Source organism: Lycorma delicatula, chromosome 3 (assembly GCF_047948215.1).
Source record: "Lycorma delicatula isolate Av1 chromosome 3, ASM4794821v1, whole genome shotgun sequence".
NCBI classification, from domain to species: domain Eukaryota; kingdom Metazoa; phylum Arthropoda; class Insecta; order Hemiptera; family Fulgoridae; genus Lycorma; species Lycorma delicatula.
The window spans coordinates 176,856,833-176,874,232 of NC_134457.1; the positions used below are offsets into that span (position 1 = coordinate 176,856,833).

The window sequence follows — 17,400 nt, forward strand, 5'->3', positions numbered from 1 at the left end:
TTTTTGACACGTATTGAATATGAGGTCAAAGTATAATTAAAGGACATCCCTCACTGTCAATGTTTCCACACCAATGGATAATTTTATCCATTTTGATCCATCTCACCGTTAGGGAGGTTGTGTCCCTGTTATTGATATTAATTAAAAAACGAAAAAAAATTGCTACTAAAGCACGTCATACAATAAAATTACTTATATAAATTATAAATGATGTGTAATGTGTGAAATTCAGAACTAGTCATAAAACTAGCATCGTCTTTAATGTAACAGTAAATAATTTTCATTCATAACACATTTCACTATAGTTTTTTTTTTGTTGCATAAAAAAGTTATTTTTATTCATAGTTCAGATTAATTTACTTTTATGATGGAGTTTTAGAAAATAATTTATTATCTTGATTTATCTGTTTCATGAACATTCCCAAATATTGATCGATTTTAATCTGAAATTAACGTTTGTATAATAAATTTATTACAGAATTATTATTTTAGTTTTAGTTACGTCTTAGCTTAATATAATCACAAAGTAGCTTTCTTCCTTTTAAATAATGTATATATATATATATGTGTATGTGTGTGTGTGTGTGTGTGTGTGTGGGGGGGTGTGTGTGTGTGGGGTGTGTGTGTGTGTGTGTGTGTGTGTGTGTGTAGAGCTTTTAAAATTATCTTGTACATGATACATTTCATGAAAAAACCGGAGAAATATTAGTCAGTTAAATACAAAAGAATGAGATACCACGTTATAAAATATTTTTAATTGGGAATAATAATAATACGACCAATAAATAATTTTTTTTATGCAAAATTGTTAAACAAATCACATATTGTAGTACAATACTTTTGGGGAATTTTATCAAACTTGCGGAAAATATTCTCATCTTCAACTACGATTATTTTACCCATCTCTCCTTCAGTGATATATTAAAAGTGTATTCTTTTTAATTTTTATGTATATATTAAAAGTGTATTCTTTTTAATTTTTATGTATCATTTAACATTGCTTATTTGATTACAAGCAAGCATCAGCAACTAATACTAATTTACAATGTTTTAAAAAATTATACTACAGTTTATTCTGGAAAGTCATCTTTAGTTTTAATAATTTATTTTGAATAATAAAAAAAATATATTTTTCTGCCGCTTGAAACTTTTACGTACAAAATGAGTCAGTAAAATTCTTAAATTTGGTATAATAATTAGTAAGTAAAAATTTAAATCAATTCAGTATGCATTCGGTAATGCGCAGTTTGAGAACAAATTTCACTAATGCGACGCTGCAGTCGGTAACTAGAATTACGTAGATAGGGTGATTTGGCCGTTTATAAATGTTTTCAATAATACAATCAGATCATTTTGATCTCTCCAATGACAGAGGTAACTGAGTATATTTCTGGATTTACAAATAAATTATAATTTAAAGTTTAAAAATTAAGTTTTAAATCTCATTTGTAGGTGATTTCTGCAGTCGTTGAATTCATTTAGATTTGCCGTGGTAAAGTATGGGGATAAATTTGGTTATTTTACGAACATTATACAGGGCTTTTTAAAGTAGTACTGATGAAATGTGCATCCATTTGAGTTAATAAATAGAATTCAAAAGTTATAATAGAAGATTATTTCCTAAGCAGAGGATAATACTAATTTGGGGTGTTAGCGCTTTTAGTAAAGTTTGTGGCGTTATAATCTACGTTTTTACAGGATGTACCTAATGAATCATGAATTAACTGATTACACACAAGCGTATCTATAAAAAAAACTCAGTTATCTATAAAAAAATGTAAACTTCAAAGTCGTAATTGGGAAGTTTATTGGGAAAAAGGGGGACTCTTAGTAGGGTTACTTATCACCTCATTCCATCGACTTCTAAGATATGTTTCACAAGTTTGTAGTCGTAGGACTATTTTTTCAAGATGATGGAAAATTCAGTCGTTCGTTAAGGAAGATGTAACATTCAGCTGTATAATACAAAAAATTGGAAAAACTAATGCCTAAAAGATACTCTAAGTAACATAGTGTCGGGAGGAAATAATAAAATTTATAATTTCCATTGGCTTGAAGGGGAAAGCAAGTAACAGAAGCTCTTTTATTAAAAGAAGAAGATATTGGTAATTTCGTTACGTGTCAGTTAAGAATACGTTACTTCAAAGTTTTTACGGTAATTTTACTAACGTTTAATCAATGTCAACTAAATGTTAATCCCTGTGTTATTTATCTTTACTAATTTTTTTTTACCTTACTTGAGTTCAAGTAAACAAACAAGGATCAATTTTGCTGCAAGAAAAACAAAAAAACAAAACCATAAACAGCTACTGCTACAAAAATAAGAAGAAATTTGATTATGTAGTAAAAGAAGTAGATCATGTTAATTTATTTTGACAGAAGTTGAAGAGGTTAAGAACTTTGATGGTAAAGATGTAATTAATTTATTAATTAATAGGAAATACTAGTGCAATTAATTAAATAATAAATTGCTTAAAATGTATCTGGAATTCTATTTGAATTACTTATCGAAGTTGGAGAATTTTTGTTCAGACAGGTTTCAGCGTTCATGACAACAACTGTGACGGCGTAATATATTTTCTTCTTTAATAATAGCAACAGTTGCACGTTCTTGTAAATGCATGTGACATCGTTGCTGTTGCAAATATTCATCACTAAACAGCTGACTGATCGTGTGATTTGGACGCTTTTTTTAAAATATAGTTTTGAGAAATATTAAATTTGCTTGAAAAGATTCTATGATGAAACGGCAGTAGAACAAATATACATTTATAAGCGGAATTTCTTTGAGGACTATTTTGATATGTTAATTCGATTTCCCAATTGGGCATCTATCGACTACCATAAATTGTATAACTGAGAGTGCTCAAAATAATAAAAAGAAATTTTCTAAACAAAAATCATTAGACGTTCGGTTACCAATGAAAATTTGACACCGTACTATGCACAATAATCTTAAAATTCATTTTTCTTGTCAAACAATTTCTTTATAAATATTAATAGCACAATTATTCTTGCTGGTTAAGAAGTAGATTTTCACGTCCAAACATATACTGTCCCTGGAACGATAAAAAATTCTTCAGCATGTACCAATTGTCTTTTAATATTTAGGGCTTGAAACGATTCGGAATGGAAGGTGATAAAATGAATCCAATGATGTAGCCATTCATATGATAAAGAAGCTAAAGAAGAAATCTAAGAATGACTTCGAAATTTTTCAAAAATTATTTACATTTACCTTGATAAAATTGTGAGCTTCCAAAGAAAGATACTTTGAATGTGACTGAATTATAGTGTAATATACTTTGTAATATATACAAATTTTTGAATATCAGCGAGTAAAACAAAACAAAAAAAAATATAACCTCGAAAGAAAGTAGTATACTTTCTTTCTTCGTTTTCATAATAGACTAATTTGCACAGTTTCAATTTATCGTTCAAAATGCTTTCATTCTTTCCTTTGGTTTTCTCACCTTTCATCATCTGTCCAGGTGTTGTTCCTGGTTTTAATAATTTCTGGAAATTCGACTCGTCAACTACTTTTCTAAATTTCGTTCTAGCTTTGATTAATTTTTTAGGGATATTGACTGAGTTTATATTTTTCTACTTCTTTTACCACCTGCTTTTGGTTCTCCTATTCGCAAAACATTTAAAATTTCTTTTTTAAACAAATTTCGTTCATTTTTCACAAATGTTATAAAAGTTTAGCGTTCGTTTTCTAATTGTATTTTCTATGTTATGAAAATCTTTAAAAATTTTGGTTGTTTTCCTTAATTTATATCCTCCATTTTCGTAGATTGGGCCATGAATTTTTCTTTATATTTTTCTGTGTTTCTACTTATATTTAATTAAAGAAGCTTTATCAATTTTCAGCACTATAGAGCGCCTGTGGTAAAATGACTGTTTTGTACTGTTGAAGTTAAAGATTTTTAGATAATAATTTTTTGTTGTACATATTCCTTGTTAAGTTATATGTTATGCGCATTTTTTTAACTCTCTTCCATCGCTATTTTATCTAAGTTATTCGTTGCTATAACTTCTCCTAGATACTTAAACTTGAATACTCTATTATTTTATTATAAATTTTAATTTCTTTTGTTGTATTAGCTTTAAAAAAGTTTTGTATCTTTTAGAAATAGATTATTAGCTTATTAGAAATATTAGTTTCTTTATTAACAACATAGAAAAATGTTAGTATGTTAGTAAATAATTCAAACATTAGAAATTGTTCTATAACTTAATGAAGTTCATTAGTAAAAATATAATCTTTTTGTTGTTAATATGGTTAGTATTTGTTTCAGGCAAAACTGAATTACTTATGGATTTTTTAACGTATAACCTTGAATATGATCTCTGTACATCTGATGATAAACATCTGCTGAGAGGCGAGGTGATTCAATTAATTGCTTCAAATTTGCTTCAGTTGTTGGCCCGTAATCTGTAAGAAAACATTAATTTTTTTCTTCTTATTATAAATTATTTAAATTTAATAGTATTTTGTAATTAGCGATACTACTTGGTAATAAACCTGTTTGTTTATATTTACCGGGTTTACTTACTAATTGCTAGATGTCTAACTAATTTAATGACAAATTACTTATAAAGAAAAGTAATAACCTCTTATGATTCGTTGAGAAAATAATTTTGTGCTAAATTTGGCGTTTTGCGCCAAATATGTACAGTTTCGAATATCACTAGAGAAAAGTTAAATTAATTATTTAATTGTTTTTACTTATTTTTTATTTAGTTTATTTGATTTTTAGAAATAGTCTCTTCATTATTATTTCTTAAATTACATTTCTGTTAATGAAATTATGTAAAATAATGAAAAAATACAGTTTGACATAGCTTTTTGATTTCAACATATTTAATAATTTTTATTGATTTAATATAGTAAAATTTATTATATCACTGGAATAAAATATTGTAATCTACGTTCAGTAATTTTATTATTAAAAACAATATAGTAATAAATATTGCCCAAGTATAAAATTTATATATTTTAATAATAATCAAATAGATTATTAAGACAATTATTAAAATACTTTTAATAAAAGAATATTAAAATATTGATTTGCATACCGGGAAATGAAAAATCATACTTCGATAGTTTTAAGAGAAAATAATAAGTGACTTTTGTTATTTAAGATTTAGAAGTTTAAATATTCTTTCAATTTTTTCTCCAGTTGTTTTTATTTTTATTCTGTTTGTGATCAGTAAATGTAATGTTTCTACTATTTGAAAACTATTTTAAAAATCGAAATAATAAAACAATTGTCATTTTCGTCGTTTTTTTGTTTTTTTGATGTAGCCGTATAAAAAAATAAGGAGCAATCTTCAGATAAAGAAAATTAGGAGTGATGTCGTTTTCTGAGACTTCTTCCTAAACTGATTATTATACTATTGCACATCATATAAAGCAAATACAGACTGAATAATTCCCAAAACGTGATCATTTGTTTATTTACCACTCGGTTTGACTGTTTTCTGAATATCATTCTTCTAAGAGAAAGCAGCTCAGATTATTTGCTATAAATGTGGCGAGTGCGTAAACCCGCAGGCTAACGCGCCATTTTCGATAAACCAACGCTTTAAATAACTGTCTTCAATACCAGTCTATTTGTTTTTAACAACTACTTATTTATATTCTGTTACTTAAAAAAAAAAACCGGTACCCATTCATACATAGATTTATGAATTTTTCATAATATACATAATTCATATTACAAAAAAAAAGGGAAAAATTTGCACGATTAGCATATTTACCCGTATACAATAATATATTCTATATCTATATAGCTTGGATGGTAATCATACTGAATATATTAAATTATTTTAAGCAATTCATCATAGATTAAAAGAAATATAGAATTTTTGACTACTTACCATTTTAGAAATAGTAAGTAAGTTTTTGAAATTTACTAGAGTATGTAAGCTTTTACTATATCGGTTCTGCTTGTCGCTAATCTTATTCAAACTTTCAAACTCAACTTCGTTTTACTTTTATCTACTGTATCCAGTAAGCTAAAGTTGTTTTATATTTAAAACTTTAAATATTCTACTTTTCTTTAATACGTATTTGATTTGGAATATGCTAACTTAATAAGTATAACTTTTAACTTCTTTAAAAATAGTTCTAGTGTATTAAAAATAAAATTAAATAGAAGAAATTACTTTTTTTAGCTGCTTATATAAGTGATTAATAAATAAAATTATAAAGTAAAAAAGTTAAGGTATCGCATTTTTATTTTTCTGCATTAAACATCTTCTTTTTTCACCACAGAATGATGATTTCTTCATGTCACTGGCTACACTCATATCATAGGCACAACTAGCAGGTATTTAATGCTTATTTTTTTGATATCATCTAGCTAAACGCTTTTCTACTAATTTTAGTATTTCATAATAAATAGTCAAAAAATACGTAGAAATAATGATTTTGTTCTGCCTGTAAATATAATTTTAATCACTGCTTTAAGGTAATGTATGGTTTTTAAAGGTAATTATCTTAATTGTACACATTTTTGTACTTTTATTGAGAATTTACAGAATGTAACAAAAATAAAACATATGATTTGAACTTATAAGTATATGTAATTGTAATTCATATTTTAATAGTACTTTTGCAAAATTAAAAATGCTTAAAAATTAAAAAACAATTGCATTTGTCGAATTTTTATACCTTCCAGCTGTTTATAAGCAGTGAAATTAAACTAAAAGAATTCCTTTCGGCATGACAGAAGGTCAGATTTCACCATAGCAAAATTGGGATAGGCAACATCGGGTTGTACGTACTCATATCAAAAATTACTTTCCGTGTTTTACGGAACACTACGTTTTCTCATTTGACTACAAGCTATTGCTAAATTTATCAAGACTTCCTATGATTTTTTCTGAACTTTTTGACAACACACCTACTTGAGGATTAGCGGGAGATTCTAGGCTTGTCTCTTTGTATTGATAAAAAAAGACATTGTTTTCAGAAATTTTTATATATAAACATGTATAAATGTAACAACAGTGATGATGAGAAGATGATTTGAAAGTACAATAGGCCTACAATACCCATATTAAGTATTACAACTTACGTCAGATACCCTACCTTGTTTGGATATACCGAACTTTTCTTCTTAAGTCTAGGAATATTTATTACACAGAAAAGTCACACTTCTTGGCGATAAAATATTGTCACTTCCAAAATTTACTAACTCACGGCAGTTTAAATGCATTTACTTCAAATTCACTCAATATGATAATGGTTTCATACGTGAACAAGTTTCACATGTTTAGCATATTGCCTCTTCTTCTTATAATTCCAACAATATTTTGGTTATCCCTTGCCGTAAGGTTTGGTCATATCAAAAATCGTTACAGACAAAATTTTTAGGTATCGCTCAGAGGACTAACGACCTCTTAAAACCGATTCGATATTATGCTTATTAATGGAGGTATGATATTTTTTTTTTCGAAACCACAATTTTTCCACCCCCTGGGCCACTGGTTGGTGAAATCAAAAACTTTACTTACATAAGTTTTAGGCTCTTATCCAAAGAATAGTAGGAAATTTAAACGAATTCGATATTTTACTTAATAAGAGAGGTATAGCAATATTTATATTTTTCGAAAAAGCCTCTTATTTCCATCCACATTGTCCGATTTTTCCTAATAACGAACTCGACCGAGATTTTGGGTCGTTATATTTTATATATCAATTTGAAAGTGATTGGGGCAAAATTAACGGCAGTCATCGTTTCCACAAGAAAGTGAAATATATATATATATATATATATATATATATATATATAAATATATATAAACTTTCACATTGACGTTGATTCTGGGTCTGGGGGATGTAAACGTGAAGATATGTCAAAATTTTCTGGAAGTTGAATCATGATACCCATTACAATAGGTAGCATTTTTATGAAATCTACCTAAATCATGTGGTATTAGTATATTTTCATTTTAATGAAGGAAGATTTCTTCAGAAGTATTATGTTTTCTGTTAATGGTTGGAGAGATGTATAAAAAATGTTAAAAAAGTAAAATATTTATTTTTATATTCTTAATATTTAATATTTAATATTTATTTTATAAAAATTGTTATTTAATTCTGTAATAAATAATTAATGAAATTCAAAAAGTATCTTACCTATGCTTAAATCTGATTTATATTGATATTTCATAGTATAGGTGAAATTTATTCACTCCAGATGAAACTAAAACCCTTTATTAGACTTTCCAGAAAATAATATCCGGTTAAATTTTCTGGCTAATCTTTTCCTAGTGATCATATTGTACTTAGAAAGTTTTGACAAATAAAACCAAGTTTTTAAGTTAGTTTATACATCATGAAATTATTTTCGGATAGACATGAAACCGAACATACAAACGGCTAAACATACTAACCCAGAAGAGGGAGTATGACTGCTTGTGATCATCTTTTTCTGCTTCGTGGCTCTATTATGTCTTGTCCCCCTGGACTCTTTCTTCCTGGACTGTATCTTCTGTGACTTTATTTTATCTTCTTGTGTTTATTTCCTGTATTATGAGTTTTTACTGCTTTACATGTGTATTTCGCCATTTATGTTTCCTACGATTGCCGATTTGTATTGAGATGAGATTTACGACTCTGTATTATGTGTTATGATTTGTATACTGATTTTTATTTTATTTTTGACCTTGTGGTGTTACGTCTCATGTTTTAATTTCTACTTCGTGATTTCCTTTCTTGTGCTGATTTGCTTTATTATGTATTCTGTTTGTCTATCTTTAATGTATTTCGTTCTTCAGGGTGCCGAGATACGGTTGGTTTTCATGGTATATCTATTGTGGATTGTTGTTTTTGCGATTTGTTTCGCTGATGCTTATCGTAATACCTTTACGATTCATCCAAAGAGTGGCGACGTGTAGGGTCAGGTAGGCAGTCCCTTGCCTAGCTCGCCCGCATGCAAGAGCGGGGAAGTCGGGGTGCTTCTGATGATGGCACGGAGGACCCTTGCGCTATGAGAGGGTGTGAATAAGCGGATGGGCATGCGCAATGCATGCCCGGATCCTAGCAGGATAGGAACGGAGACGGATAGCCCTTCTGAGAAGGGGCGACTTGGCTGCCCAGAGGAGGGAGTCGGGGCGTCCTTGTGATCCAAGGGGAATCCCGGTGAGTGGTCTCTGGATTGGGCTAAGCTAGAGGTGGCAGGCTGCTGCCACGACACCCTGAGGCGACCAAATTATATCTGACCGGCGGGGACCCGTTGCTTTGGGGAGGTGTTTGAAGAAAAAAATATACATATAAACGACAAAAATCACAATGATGGTTGATTTGAAAAGAAAGAACTCAGTTTTTTTTTCAACCAAAATATTGATATATCAACATTCCAAAATATTACATTAATAATTAAAGAACATTTACTCAGTTTTTCTTTTTTTGGTAATTTAAACTTTTAGAAATAAATTTTAGCTATTCTGGCTATGTAAATAGAACAAAATAAATAAAGCATTAACTTTAAATAGATCAGCAATAATTGAGACATAAACTTTAAGATAACCATAGATAAATTACAATCGTAAGTATCCACATATTTGAATAACCAAAAATAAAAAATAAATATAAAAAGTGTAATCTCCAACAAACCGGATCATCATAATTGTCCATCAACCAGATCAAGGTCATGAATTCTTTTCAGCCTCCTAACGTTCTCATTGATGTCAAGTAAATTAAAAGCTAGATAATTACCAAGCTTTTCCAACTGGCACAACTATCTAGAAACTAGGAGTTCAAGTTGTCGAACGTATGGAATGCCTATTAATCGTGGATCTCAGTATTCCTAGCGAACGACAGCGCTTGGATTATTTTCTGTAGTATTTTATTCTGGAACCGTTGAATGATCTCCACATTGTTGTTGTTTGTTGTGCCTTTGAGTTCAATTCCGTAAGTTCATACCTGTTTCAATGCCTGCAAAGCAGAATCTTGTTGGGTAAAGAAAATTGACATCCCTTACCCAATATTCAGTACACCTTTTTAAACTTAATGTTAAGCATCTTCCTTTTATCCCTTATATGACCACTCCAAGTTAAATAGTGCTCAAGGTAACAGCCCAGGTACCTTACATTACTGACATAAGGTATCCTTATATCGTTTAAATGAATTTCAGGGAAATTTTTGCTTCTTACGGTGAACGTTTCGCGGCTAAATTTTGTTGGATTTACCTTTGTTCTCCATTACAATCTCCACTGAAATTCTCTATTTAGACATTAAAAATTTTTTTTCTAAACCTTCGTGAACAAATTAGCTTCTAATAAATTAACTTCCAGTGCAAAATAAAACAAGAATCATTAATATGGGGCCATTTAATGAAAATTAAAACACACAAATTCTTAAAAAAATAAATATTGTAGATGATAGGCTTGAATTGAGCTAAGTTTAAAACATTTGTAATAAATAATTTAATACAAAATTTTAATTAATTTAAGTAACATTTTCTATAAGCGTTGCTGGTTAAATGCATATACGAGTATTTATTTTTATGTATGTGAGGTTTTATTTATTATAACGTTTAATGTTGAAAATAATTAAAACATATAAATTGAAACAATAATATATTAAACACATCATTGTTAGTTAAATGGAAAACAGTAAAATTTTACAGCGTTGTAGCTTGTTTATTTTCATTGCATTTTGCATTTTGCTTCTGTTGTTTTGTTTCGTTGTTCTTTTATACAATAATTTTACTACATCACTTAACACTTTCATACAGCAGTCGTTTGCTATTTTTTAATTTGAAGTATTATTGACTTCTTGGACTAATAAAAACATTTTTATTTATTTTTAATCTTTTTTTTAATGAAAATAAAATTATGTTTATAAGTAAATAATAAAAATAATGCAGTAATAAACCTCAGAGATTTGTTTTCAGTAAATAATAAAATGTAAATTTTCAGTTAGTTATGGAACGATTTTTTTCATGTTTGTGTGTTTCTACATAGTTATCTGATGTAGACACAATTACACAATTTAATTTTTTTTTTAAATCTCTACTCTACCAGTTTGTTTATCTAAAATGTACCTTTTTTTAAACTTGCTTGAAAACGGTTGAACTGGTTTTTTTTTTAAAATTAACAAGAACGTTTTTTTTAAACTTAAATATGAATTAGATATTTCCCTAAAATTCATCTCTTCTCGGTTAAAGAAGACATTTTTCAATTTGAGAATTATATTTAAAAAACAACTTTCAGCATGAAATACGAAAACCTTTGACATTACAACTTTTATCCCTTTTTGAACTGCTCTAAATTGTGAAACATTTTCATTTATTTGATAATTAAAAAGGAAATTATGTTTTCGTAAAGAATATTGAGGGGAGAATATCTGTACTGCCAGATTAGAGATCTACTATAATTGTACTATTGTACTTTCACTTTAAAGTCTATCTTTTCATACTTCAGTGAACTCATAAATTGAACGTTTGAAAATATATAATCAATTTCACTTTAAGTAGAATTTTACGAGTTTGCTTTTTAACAAATTTTCTATTTATCTTTTGTGAAGTAATATTTTCTTGTATAGAATGATTTACTAAAACAAAAATTAAAATTTACTGTTACCAGGAATGGAAAATTTTAATTAGATTCAAAATTTTTCCTGACAAGAAAGTTTCTTTTTACTTATTTTACTTACCTTTTTGATTTTATAAGGTTGGTGTAAGAAGAAAAAGTAATTAATGATTAAAAGTTTCTTCGGTTTACTCTACACGATCTTTTTCCAGTTGGAAAAGTATGTATTATCTGTAAGAGGAAAAGTTGAAATGCAGGCTGGTGAGGTCATTGACCGAAACAAACCAATTTGTTCGGTAATAATTTTATACAATATGATTTGTGGGACGTAATAAATTTAATAAAATTATTACGTACAATTTTTTAATAATATTCTCTCTCAAAATTAATTTTTTGAAAGTTTAAAATTAATTTCCTTTTATAATAATAACCTGTATATTATTAATGGGCAGTCTTATTTCAAATATTCTGAAAGTAGTCAAACAAGGATCCTCATCGATATAAAAAAATGCGATATTTGATATTGATTGATAATACAAGGTGTTTACTTTCTATTAATTACATAGCTATCGTATTTAAATATAAAATTATAAGGAAATAATTCTAGTAAGTTTCTTAAATAATAAATTCTGTCATAAATAAAATATGAATTTGTAAAAAAAACAGAACAATTAAAAAACAAATCTTCTCTTACCATTAGTCCATCGTATTTTAATTTCAGATAAATTAGTAAAATTTAATTACGTTAAAAATAATTAAAATTATTAATAACCTTTTTTAATAAATTTCTTGCGGCTAATCAGAAAAATATATTTTTTATATGTAAAATAAATTAACCTTTATTTATTCATTAAAATAATTAACTCACTAACTGAATTTATTAAAAAATATCAGTACAAAAATTAAAATAATTTAAACTAATAAAAGAGCTTTGTTCAAAAAGTACAAACTTTGAATATCTTAAAAACCCAAGACATTGGAGAAGCCTTGAGAATTTAATTGACATCCTATAATTATTAAAGAAGAAAATAAATGTATGTAAATTATATTATATATATATTTTTTTTTTAATTTTAAATTTCTAAACATTTAACCTAAATACAGTTTATTAACAGTTAATTACACTATTTTAGATGGACACTTTCTGTGCCATTAATTGACCTCTATTGATTAAAGCACCCCAATAACACCGTTGTTTAAATTTAATTAAAAGTACTGAACTTTTAATTGAATGTTTGTGTGTTCGATGTTTAATAAAATTTTTACTTGAACTTTTGAAAAGTTTACTAAATAAAAAAAATAATATCTGCTTGATTGGAAATCTAAAGTGGAGCTTCAATGAAAAAATTCTAATCGTTAAAAAATTAGCCTTAATAATTCAATAAAAATTTTATTCACATAAAATTTATGATTCAGCGAGTATGATAGTAGGCTTAAAATTTTTAAAGGTATAACCCACTCTTATAAGGAAGAGGTCATAAGACAGATAGGGGAAGAGAGGAATTTTTGGAAGAACTAGGCTGGTTGACCATGTATTAAAATAGCCTTGTTTAGTTTTTTGGTGTAAGAGAGAAATTTAAGAAAAAACACATAAGTAACAATATAGGATCACTTATATATATATATATATATATATATATATATATATATATATATATATATTAAGGTTAAAGGATTGACTAAAAATAGAAAACAATGGAAAAGATATCAAAGCGGTCTGTTAAATAAAAAAAGTCATGGATGTTGTGAATTTTATCCTTTATTTTTTTTCTTTTGAACATATATTGTTTAATTAAATGTATTTTATATGCAAAAATGTATGGTACTTAGTATGTAAATAGTATATCTAATACAACATAAAAAAGTTCAGTTTTCAGTTTTAATTCCTAAAGTTTTTTTGTTATATTTAATTACTTTTAAAAAGTTTTTGCAAACCAAGTTTAAACTGATAATATTAGCAAATTCTCACTCCAATGCTATTACTATATGGTTAAAAAAGTTATGTTTGTAGAAGAACTTTTAATGAACATCATTAAGGTTAACCTCTTTAATAATCTGTTTATTTTATGTCCTGATTTTGAACGTAAAATACTAACCATACTTATTATATATATATATACATATACTATATGTATATATATATTTTTTTTTTTCTTATAAAAATACATTACATGTTAGTTCCTCTTTCATTTTCCACTTAATTTTTATTTCATTTTTGTAAGCTATAGTTATTAGCCCTCGTCACATTCTTTAAAACAGTGTTTAACTCACCACCAGGTTTGTCAAATGTAAGAATGTAAAGAGCCCTTAGATTTTATTTAAGAACACAAAAATAACATACGCGAAACATTAAAACCTCCTATAATAGTACACTACTAACACTTACTTTGTTTAAAGGGCTCTAATACTTAAATAAACAAAAAATAAACACACAAAACAAAAACCGAAATCGGAATTCTTCACAGTACCAAATGAATAAATAAAATTAATGATCATACAAAAAATTATTTAGTATAGAAAATCCATAGGGCAAACAACTTTTACTGACATACAAAATTGTTAATAACCGCTGGCGTGTAGATAAGCAGCTATCCTTTCTTCTTTACCATTTTCCAAATCAGCAGCAATGTTTATTTTTTAGATCATATCTCTTTCTGAGGCTGATATACAGTACGCTCTTTCAGTATATTCTTGAATGTAAGCTGTTTATCATATACACTGCATATTGGCCTTTCTTCCCCGGTTAACAAATATGAATTTATTATTCGTGTGGGACTGATTCTAAGTCTCGTAATTGCCACTTGTTCTCGGTGAGTAAATTCCAGGTCACTATTCTATTTAAATGGAAAAGTTTTAATTGAATTTAATTTCTTATTTAGCCTTCTCCGTCCATTATACCACGGGTTACCGAACGTGTTGGTTAGTCGATTTTTAATATCTGTCACTCGAACAGGAAATATATCCATATTATCAAAAATTGTTGCCATTCTGGCAATTTCGTCTGCGCTTTGTTTCCTGGGATACCAGCATGCTCTGGAATCTATACAAATACACATCGCTGTCCTCGTCGATGTAAAACATACAGAATGATCAGGATGTTCGCAATAAGGACGTCCTTAATGTTTATTGTTCCTAATGTTTGTTATTATTATTATTATTATTATTATTATAAATACACATGCTGATATAAGATATGTGTATACTGATAAGAAGGTGTGATATAAGATTTTTTTTTATTCTTTAAAGAGGTGTAAAAAGATTTAATTATTTTGTTATTTAGGTAAAATCTGTAAAAAATGTAATATATTAAATACTTTGTACTACAGACTCTGTATATTGTTAAAGCTTTGAAGAGATAATGATTTAATTTTTTTGTAAGTCAAATTTTTTAAAATATGTATTTGTTAAAACATTTTAAAAATATAAAAAATAACGTAATTTAATTATTAATGAGATTATTTGGGGTCAAAATTCCTCCTAATCTTAAAATTTGAACATAACATCAGTAATGAATAAATTTGCAGAATTATAATATTGATACGACAGGTGTGAGTCAAAGGAAAGACTTTTCTGTACTATGCAAAATATTTGGTAGCAGACATTACGAGTAAAGCTAACTCTCCCGAGACATGAATCCTGATTAAGTTCAAGTGAAGATTCTCTTTGATCAAACTTATGTTTAAGGATGTTGCTTGTAGAATAGCCGATATCTGAGATTTTCTGAAAAGGATTCTGCGTGGGACGTTAGTTAGCAATGATAGATTGATTATTAATGAGTTTAAATAAGTTTTTTGAAAATTAGTGTTGAATATCGAAATTATTAATTTGTAACAGCCGCTTCAAAAATTTGTTTGCTTTTCAGGGTTGTCTTCCTCAATAATTTGTGTTTCAAAAATATATTGATTTTTAATTTTTGTGTTAGTGAAATTAATTGTTTTAAAGTCGCGTAACATGTTTAAACCCTATTTATTTGTAATACTCACTACTTCATTATGTTGTGCCAATGGACATCTTATGACTGAACTTCCATAAGGACATCAAAATGTTTTTTAATGCTTACTTCATATTTTGTAAAAAAAATTAGAAAAGCAAGAAGGAAATAATATTTTAGCATTGTTCTTTGATAGCTCCCAAAATATATGTTTAAATACATCATAGTTTAGCTGTTAAAGTATGTAACACAATTTAAAACAAAGTCAGTTCAGTATTAATTTTGTATTTAAATAAAAATATGTTTATATAGTTGTAAAACACGTTCATCATTATATTTCTATACATATTTATAGCAAAGAAAATAATCTATTTTGCACTTTAAATAATTTTAAACGTTGTTTAAGGGCTCAATGAGCCCTTAGACATAGATAAAGTATTAACATTCTCAGAAAACTAATCAAACAAAAATTTCGTTAGAGGAATTGATTATGATAAAATCTCCAACATGATTCGAATCATGGTTTGGATAATACTGCACTTTCCAGTACTAAAATATTATAACAATCTCATAATTTTTTCTAGTTTACTCATTTTTCCTCTTCTTGCAGATGCGTTTGGATATACGTCATGTTGGCTGTTTTTACAATATCCATCGAACGGATTTGATGTTTTTGCTTGCTCATTTGTTCTGTAATTTTAGCAACCACATATTTTCTAACGGCATTTTTCTAATTTTATCAACAATTCTCTTATTTATTCTAAACCCAAACGTAGAATCCTCATCTCAACCGATTTATATTCTGGTCAAGTATGTTTCTGTTGATAGTAAAACTTCAGGATCATATAAAGCTGTTACTAAATCCATCATTAAAGCATTAATTGGGTGTACATTTGACTACATTTAAATATTCTTTGTTCCACGTTTTTTTCTTCTTTGTAAATTTATTTTATTTTTTCTGTATATCGTTTGAAGTTAATTAATTTTACTGTTTATTCTTCAAATATTTTACATATAACTTCACATCTAAGATAACAAAGTTATGATATCTGTTTACATACTTTATTAGCAATTACAAGTTTGAACCTGATTGGATAATTGATCAGAATTGCTATCGATTTGATATTATTTATCAATAAATATTTTCATGTTATAAAATATACTTTATTTTTCTGGTAATATCTAACTATTATAACCCTTTATCTAAATATTTATATACTTCTTTTAGTACGAGTTGTTAATAAAAAGATAGCTCTGTAGAATACTCTAGTCTAGAAACTAATAGGTTCTCAACTGTAAATATAAATTACATTATCTATAAAGATGATTAATATATATGTTAAAAAAAAAAAAACAGAGAAAAGGATGCAATAATTGCCGCAAGCCCTGATTTACGTAAAATGTCTCCGTAATAATCACCCACAGTTATTAAAATTATTGTGTCATGAACCTGAATCAAAAGTTCCGGAAACCCTCAATGCCACATTATGCCCTAAAGTAAATCTCGAATTATGTTATTAAATCTACAATCGGTAAAGTAACGTTATTTTTATAATTTACCGTATATCTCATTTTTTACATATAGCTACCTTTCTACGTAGATCAATTTCTATTCAAAGGACATAGAAGAATGATTAGAGATAGTTTCAGTTTCTATAATCTATTTGTATTAAAAATACTGTTAATAGATGATTAGGCTACAAACTATTATTTCAATTTTTTTTTTAGACGAATACTTTTTCTGATAACATACAATAGTATCGTATCTTTCATTTTTTTAAAGATACGATCTTAAAGAGACCTTTAAGATTATTTAGAGATGATTTAAAATACTTTGAAGAAATGGTGATTCGTTCTAAGGATTTCTCTGTTTTCCCATTTAGTTCTATTGTGTGTGTATTCTTGTGAGTCAAGTTGTT

At 27.4% G+C, this 17,400-nt stretch overlaps 1 protein-coding gene across 2 annotated transcripts in view; it reads right to left on the bottom strand.

The window, feature by feature from the left end:
* The window catches only part of LOC142321045 (zwei Ig domain protein zig-8-like), a 951,170-nt gene that overhangs the window by 88,004 nt on the left and 845,766 nt on the right, over positions 1-17,400 (bottom strand). The window contains exon 7 of one of the 2 annotated variants that reach the window (XM_075359049.1): positions 4,340-4,438. The exons of the other annotated variant lie outside the window; for it this stretch is intronic. Coding sequence (XP_075215164.1) covers positions 4,340-4,438 — 99 coding nt within the window. The remainder of the gene's footprint in view (positions 1-4,339; positions 4,439-17,400) is intronic. 2 annotated transcript variants of the gene reach the window in all.